Source organism: Cucurbita maxima, unplaced genomic scaffold, assembly GCF_002738345.1.
Source record: "Cucurbita maxima cultivar Rimu unplaced genomic scaffold, Cmax_1.0 Cma_Scf00038, whole genome shotgun sequence".
Taxonomy (NCBI): Eukaryota; Viridiplantae; Streptophyta; class Magnoliopsida; order Cucurbitales; family Cucurbitaceae; genus Cucurbita; species Cucurbita maxima.
The window spans coordinates 1,176,878-1,184,286 of record NW_019272054.1 but is presented as its reverse complement, the minus strand read 5'-3'; the positions used below and the strand labels follow the sequence as shown (position 1 = coordinate 1,184,286).

General features: G+C 38.8%; 2 protein-coding genes and 1 non-coding gene across 4 annotated transcripts in view; 1 reads left to right on the top strand and 2 right to left on the bottom strand.

Annotated features, from left to right (window-relative positions):
* Positions 1-1,680, top strand: part of LOC111469085 (reticulon-like protein B1) — a 2,561-nt gene extending 881 nt beyond the window's left edge. The window contains exons 2-5 of the mRNA XM_023114325.1: positions 518-698; positions 779-920; positions 1,012-1,081; positions 1,180-1,680. Of these exons, the coding sequence (XP_022970093.1) occupies positions 518-698; positions 779-920; positions 1,012-1,081; positions 1,180-1,349 (563 nt within the window). The 3' untranslated portion in view covers positions 1,350-1,680. The remainder of the gene's footprint in view (positions 1-517; positions 699-778; positions 921-1,011; positions 1,082-1,179) is intronic.
* Positions 1,681-2,340: 660 nt separating this feature from the next.
* On the bottom strand, positions 2,341-2,412 carry TRNAG-UCC. The gene has a single exon. It is a non-coding gene; the product is annotated as a tRNA-Gly (tRNA).
* Positions 2,413-2,909: 497 nt separating this feature from the next.
* Positions 2,910-7,117, bottom strand: LOC111469023. 2 transcript variants are annotated; one of them, XM_023114236.1, is made up of 3 exons: positions 6,945-7,106; positions 6,240-6,416; positions 2,910-5,574 (listed from the first exon to the last, which is right to left on the bottom strand). In XM_023114236.1, exon 3 carries the CDS (start codon positions 5,253-5,255, stop codon positions 3,240-3,242), a length of 2,016 nt encoding a protein of 671 aa, XP_022970004.1. In that variant the 5' UTR covers positions 5,256-5,574; positions 6,240-6,416; positions 6,945-7,106; the 3' UTR covers positions 2,910-3,239. The 2 variants fall into 2 exon arrangements, with proteins under 2 accessions (XP_022970004.1, XP_022970003.1); XM_023114235.1 differs by lacking the exon at positions 6,240-6,416 and having other exon boundaries at positions 6,945-7,117.
* Positions 7,118-7,409: the final 292 nt, after the last annotated feature.

Here is a 7,409-nt window from a genome sequence, read left to right as displayed (position 1 = left end):
TTTTTTTTTTTTTTTTTTTTTTTGTGTTTCGATTTGAGTGCATGGTTTTGATTTGTTTGCTTCTAAGATGATTAACTGTTTGAGGAAATGGATGGATGTTGAATCCAGATGAACTTTGTTCTTATTTTTATATTGATGTTCTTCGCTTCGTGAGCGATTTTTGGCGTCTTAAGTGGATCGGCATCTCATGGATAGTTCGTCTTTTATTTTATGAAACTTTTAGTTGAGTTTGTAGATCTGGATCTATCTACAATTTTAGCATACGCTTTCAGTTGATCATGTTTCATCCTCCAATTGTTGGTTTACAATCATGCATTTCATTTCGATTTTTCAATTTTGCGATGCGAATTAACACCTTTTATAACTTCAAAATAGTGTCAATTGTTCCTCTTCCGGATTCATTATAGCTTGAAATTCAGTCTATGTAAAGAACATATTGATGTTACGGAACCAATTTTCATTGGTGTATCTAATGAATCATTGATTTCCCTCTGCTGTTTTAATCTATTCTCTACAGCGGCTGATATCTTCCTGTGGAGAAACAAAAAGGTATCCGGTGGAGTTCTAGGAGGAGCAACAGTCGCATGGATCTTGTTTGAGTTGCTTGAATATCACTTTCTGACCTTGATTTGCCACATATGTATGGCTGCTCTGGCAGTAGTGTTTTTGTGGTCCAATGCTTCTTTCTTCATTAACAAGTAAGTTGTTCTAGCTTGGCATACGGTTCACCTTTCGACTCATCATTGCTTAACTGTATGCTGACACCTTTTTTGTACAGGTCTCTGCCACACATTCCTCAAGTTCACATTCCGGAGGAGCCAGTGAAAGAGATCGCCACTGCTTTGAGAGTTGAGATCAATAGGGCCATTGCTGTCTTGAGAGAGATTGCATCAGGAAGGGATTTGAAGAGCTTTCTTTATGTACGTTAACTTCTAATTTAGTTCTGAATCTAGTATTCAAAGATGGTTCAAATTTAGATCTGAATCTAGTATTCATAATTCTGTTTGCTAGGCAATTGCTGGTTTATGGGTTCTGTCCATTGTGGGAACCTGGTTCAATTTCCTAACCTTGCTGTACATAGGTGAGGAAGTTTTCAGTGTGAACTTCAATTTCAGTTAGTTTTGTTCTCTCCAGTCTTGCATTTTAGTGACTTCTCGTTGTCGAATCAATGTGTAACAGGAGTTATTTTGCTCTTCACTGTACCTGTGTTCTACGAGAAATACGACGATAAGGTGGACACCTTGGCAGAGAAGGCAATTGCAGAGATCAAGAAGCAGTATGTAGTATTTGATGAGAAGGTACTTTCTAAAATCCCAAGAGGTCCTCTGAAGGACAAAAAGATGGCTTGAGAGACGCCCCCGACTCGTGGTTGTAGTCCTGTTTTTTTTGTTGTTGTTTTCGAAATATGCATTTGATAGGCTTTTTTTAGTCATTGGCGTCCTGAAGTTTCATCCATGAAAGAATCTGTTCTTTTTCTTCTCTTCTCTTCTCTTCTCTTCTCTTCTCATCAGTGGGTTGGCAATGTGGATTAATTTATGGATTGCGGATACTACACATGATTTTGCTATAATTTTATAGCTCTCCTTACATGTTAAGCCTTAGTGAACCACAAATTTTAGGGATGTTATACTTAATTGACAGTGGGTCTCATGTATAAAGTGAGAGTTGTTGTTTCATTCATCTGTTTGATTTGGTTATTTTGGTGCATGATTTCTTCAAATTCTTCCCTTTTGTGAAATCTGTTTATAGGTTTTGATCATTATCGATCCGATTGTGTCAAAGTTTTGCTGTTCCTTGCACAAGCGTGGATCATTTAGCACTCTAGAGTTGAATTTAGAAGACAAAAAAGGCACATTTTATGTGATAGGGAGACGGCATGGTATTAATAGTTGCTTTCCAACTGCTAAAGTAAGTTTAGTTGCATCATTAATAAGAGCATATCATATGAAAAGTCCAACATAATTAATAAACATCACGTCTATGTATAACTAATTAGTTTTGAAATCTTTGACTGTGACTTTATTCTCTTTATTTATATATTCAGCTAAAACTTTAGTGTCGGCTTCAGTCATGCCTATGATGTTATATTTATATTATATTTTAACTTAAAAGGTAATTCATTTGATGCGAAGAGGATTAATACCAACCGTGTTCGTTCTTGTTCTTGTTCGTTTATTCGTTTATCTTTTTTAACATAAAATTCTACAAATTAAAAAAAATAAATAGATCCTAAATATATAGGAGGTTCAAAGGAAGGCCTGTAAGGATTTTAGAAAGAAAATTAAGTTTAAATTTCAAAATAAAAAGATTTCGTGAAAACTTAAATATGTTTGTACTCATTGCGTTTGCCGGGAGTCGAACCCGGGTCTATTGCTTGGAAGGCAATTATCCTAACCGTTGGACTACAAACGCTGTTGATGAAATGTAAATTATCCAATTTTAATTTGTTTTATATACTCGCTAACTTTGGTTTCAATATTTTAAATAATTAAATTATAAATAGGAGATTGTTGTTAATTTGGGGTATAGGTAAATTTGTTATTTTTAAAAAATTAATTGTAACATGAGGTAAATCTCAGATATGTTTGATCGAGTTCAGATGTCGAGCTACGCTTAAAAGAATGATTTTCTTCATTCGACACCAAACAACCAATGGTAATGTAGTATGAAAAAAGAGACCGACTGGAGTTTGAAAATTCATCGACCAAAACGCTACCAATCCCAAACTTTAAAGACCAAAAGTCCACATATAAACGACAACGATAAGGGACGTACGAGGGAAGGGAAAAGGACGGTAGGGAGGAGAACGAAGAGAGAAAAATGGACTACAAATATTTTTAATACAAATAAACTACTTTTTCAAAACTTCACGATATAATTCAAAAACCTAAATGCTATCAAACTCAAACTTCGACGACAGGAAAAGGGCCCTTATCCATAACCAGAATGACAACATTAACAAACCTACAGGTTGTTGAGCTGCATTTGAAGCCTGTTCCACATACATTATCTAAAAGAATATATACAAGAAAGAACAAGCCAACAAACCAACAACCCAATACTTAGAATTTGCCCCCTCAATATAGAGCACTCTTAAGGAGTCTTTCCATTTGGACCAATAAATAACAAGCTTTATAATGGACAGATACTAAACAGAGAGAGAGAGAGAGAGAGACCAACATTACCGACCGACCATTCTCGTAACACCAGATGGACGTAAAAGGAAGGCTGAGATTGCTTCACACCCAACTACGAGGCATGGAGGGAGGTTCCATCGAGTGCTCGGGACCAGAAATTACATTTCTACTACTTGAGCCTAACCCTGAGCTGCAAGCAAGCATTGCCAGCAAACTTCCACCGTGCACCCTACCTTCGGGAATGATCGACGGTTCTCCTGCTTCACTGCCTGCAACATGTGCAAGATTTGGACCGACTTTGCCTCCTACCTTGATGAGATCTTCATTCATGTAATCTTCCCTGACTACTCCTTTCATCTTCTCCTTCTGGCTGAGATTAGGCTCCTGAATAATAGATCCAAGTGAGACTCCCCCATGAACCCTCTTGTCTTGCACCAGGCCACTATGAAGAGCACAGAGACCCATCTTCCCCCTTGCGAATGAATTGCATGGGCAACACGGTCGGGTGCCATACTCGGACCCAGGATGACCCCAAGAACATCTCTTTCCTCCACCATGTGCCTTGCAAAAATCTGTGCTTCCTTGTGCACTCTTGCCACACCCTTCAAACTTGCATCTTTTTCCCCCACCGTGACGCACGCAATAGTCTGTCCTTCCCCGAGCACTTTTTGTGCACTCAGGAACAGCACATCTCTTGCCCCCACCATGTGCCACACAGAAGTTGGTACCCCCATGGACGCTCTTTGTACAAATACCACCTCCTTGGAATCCACACCTTTTACCACCACCATGGGCCTTGCAAAATGGGGTGCTACCTTCAGCACCTTTGGTACAACCAGGAGACGTACACCTTTTCCCCCCACCATGAGCCTTGCAGTACATGGTGCTCCCTTGTGCACCTTTAGTGCACCCAGGCGTTTGGCATCGCCTACCACCACCATGAGAGATGCAAAGACCGGAGAGGCCTTCTGCACTCTTGGTACAGTTCTCCTTTTGACATCTCTTGCCACCACCATGACGAATACATAATCCTGATTTCCCTCTTGCCGCTCGAGTGCATCCTTCACTGTTGCATCTTCGACCCCCACCATGGGCAATACAATAGTCTGTGCGTCCTTCTGCACTCTTGGTACAACCCAAATGTTGACATCGCCGTCCACCTCCATGGGCCTTGCAGTATACAGTGCGACCCTCAGCTCCCTTGTGACAGTCAGGTTTCTGACACCTCCGACCGCCACCATGTGATATGCAACGGCCAGATGCACCTCTGGCTCCCTTGCCACATCCATCAACTTGACATATCTTGGAATTACTACTACGACTAAATCGTTCTTGAAGCTGTTGTGTTATCCCGGAAGTACAGGTGACTGAGCTTTTGGGTACGGTTAAAACGCTTGAGGAAAGGTCTGGAACATTTGCAGGTGGCATCACTTTCTCAGTAACTGGGTGAAAAATGTAGCCAACATGAGGATTCAACGAGGTAGAAATGACTGGCTGGACGGTTCCTGGCTTCCAACCACATGATGTTTCTCCATCATCTGTGTTTAAGGTTTCAACAAATGTCAATGGCTTCTCCATTGACAACTGAAGTGAAGGAATACCCTGATAAATTGAAGTGACATCAGATTCACATAGCCCAGTTGAGAGACTTAACTCCAAGTCATCCTTCGGTTTAAATTTATGTACTTTAAGCGACTTATTGGCAGGTTCTTTAGGGCTAGCTACCTTATCATTACCAAGATTGAGAGAAAAATCCAGATCAAGTATCATTGAGGATTCCTCATCAGTGTCTTTAGCAGAGGACACTCTGGTGCATTCAGTTGCAGAACTCCCCTTACTATCAGAAGAACTTGAGGAATGAACAAACCCAAGAGACAAAGAAGACCCAACTGACCGACCACCCACGGATTTCTCAACCAAACTCCACTTCCGTTTCATTCCCTTCGATATGGACCTACAGGGGACCGAAGATCCAGTACCAGTAGAATCAAGTCGCAGAATGGTATCTGCACTGTCTCCAGCTGCAGTTTTTCCATCTTGGAAAGACTTCCCCAAAATCTTTAGTACATTCAAAGAATAATTGGCAGCAAAATTCAAGTTCTGAATGCTCGAGCCCATTAAATTATAGTTAAAATATTGTTACCAAGACCGAATTGAATTAGACCAGCCTCCCTGACTTCCAGGATTTAAAAATGAAAAGCTATGAAACTACTTCTATTTTGTTTTCTAATATGTTGAGGAAAAATAAAAAGAAGCCAAGGAACTAGGATGAATTGTTTCTGAAAAAGAAGATACCACCCCCACTAACAAATCCCGAAGTGTCACACCTATCCATCTTTTACAATTCAATAGACCTTCAGGGTATCACATGCACCAAATATTGATGAATCCAAGGAAACTTAAAGCCTCTAAAGAGGCATATTGGTTATCAATCAACCTGCACCAACAATTCCATTGATTAAAAACTATAGTTCACTAAAGAACCAGTGCTGATCTGTTCTAGAAGAGATAATAAAATAAACAAGAAGTAAGATGGTAAAGTGCTGTCATACATCAATCAACTAAACTTAACTGAAGAAGAAATAGCATGGAGAGGTCTAAGTATGTTTGCCCACATATATGGGATATTTTAAGAAGCGAACATCTTTGTGACTTCTTAGTCACAGAAAAGAATAGAAAAGGTGATTTCACTTTATTTCTGACTAGGAACAAGCCCTATCACACGAATATTTTGTTAGGTAGGATAATAGCCCTGAAAAGACCGATTGAGGTAATGGTTAAAACACAAAGCAACTGTTAGATGCACAAACTTGAGCACACAGTAAGACTCCACAGCTCCACATATTGCTATTAACTCGATGAAAAGGCATCCAATTGTTCATATGCAAATTTTTCTAATAGAACAAGTTGATTACAGTAAACAGAAAGACAACATTAAATCTACACACCAAAGATGAATTTAACAATAGCACGCAGAAGGATCCTAGGAGGTGACGTGAGAAATTCAAGAAAAATAATGAAACAAACAGCGAGCCAGCATGACATAATTAATATTTCAACTGTTTGATTGCTGTAAGAGTGCAGATGGATGAGAGAAATAACCTTTTTCAGCTGTAAGCCACAACCAGAACATCTAATACTAAATTTTGAACTTGAATACGGTTCTTTATTTTTATTGTTCTTTTCTTTTATAGAAGGGGGAGAATTTGGGCTGAATTGTCTTCCAAATTGTAACAGAGAAAACTAAATAAAACCCCACTTGTTCCATCAGTCTTCAATCTAAAAATGAACTTGCTCGAGTCGATGATATGTTAAAGAGTGAGACCAAGAGAGTAGATTTGTTGACATTTCTAATAAAATTTAGCTTAATTCAATAGAGAAAACATTCCCCAGTGAATTGAAATGCATCTCAAGCTTCATAACACATAATTCACAAATTCTCCGCATAACTCAACCAAAACCAATCCTGTGCATGTCAAATTCATAGAAACAAACAGAAATGACCAGAGAGAGAGGGGAAAAAAACAAAAACAAAACCAAAATCAGAAACCAAATCGCTTGCACTTGCAGGGTGAATGAATCCAGAAAATTCAAAAACAAAAAACAACAAAAACAGACGAGAAATTTCTCATACGCAAAAACCCCAACACGTTCCCTGCTTCCACAGCAACACGAAACAGGGGAAACAAACAAGCACAGAGCAGAAAGATACAAGTTGAAAGAAAGTAAAGAAAAGAAACAAGAATCAATGAATGATTGAAGAAGAGAAACAGAGGAAGGATAGGAGAAGTAAGTAGAAGAACAAACCTGAGAGTTGGATCAAATTTCATGCGGCGATTTGGGGAAGAGAAGGCGGAGAATTTAAGGGAGATGGAGGCGCCGGCGGAGAAGGAAGAGAGGGATGAGGCAAAGGGTTAGATTGAGAAAGAGACATACAAATGCGCTCACAGCTCTACAGAGATGCTCAAAACGAGTGGATGTAACGCGCATTTAGAGGAGAACAGGCTGCACGTTTAATCCCCTCAAACCCGGTTCGGTTTTCCCAAACCGGGGAAAGTTCGTTTGTCCTCATCCACGCGCCTCATTTTTCTTTCTTTTTTTTCTTTTAAATAATTCTCTCACTCAATTTCAATCCTTTCCATTTATTTTATAAAAAAACAAATTAATATATTTTTTAAAAAAATATTAATTCTGAATAATTTTTTAATAAATTCAATAATATATATAATATAATGCCATTACAATATAGTTTTACGTTATTTATATATAAAA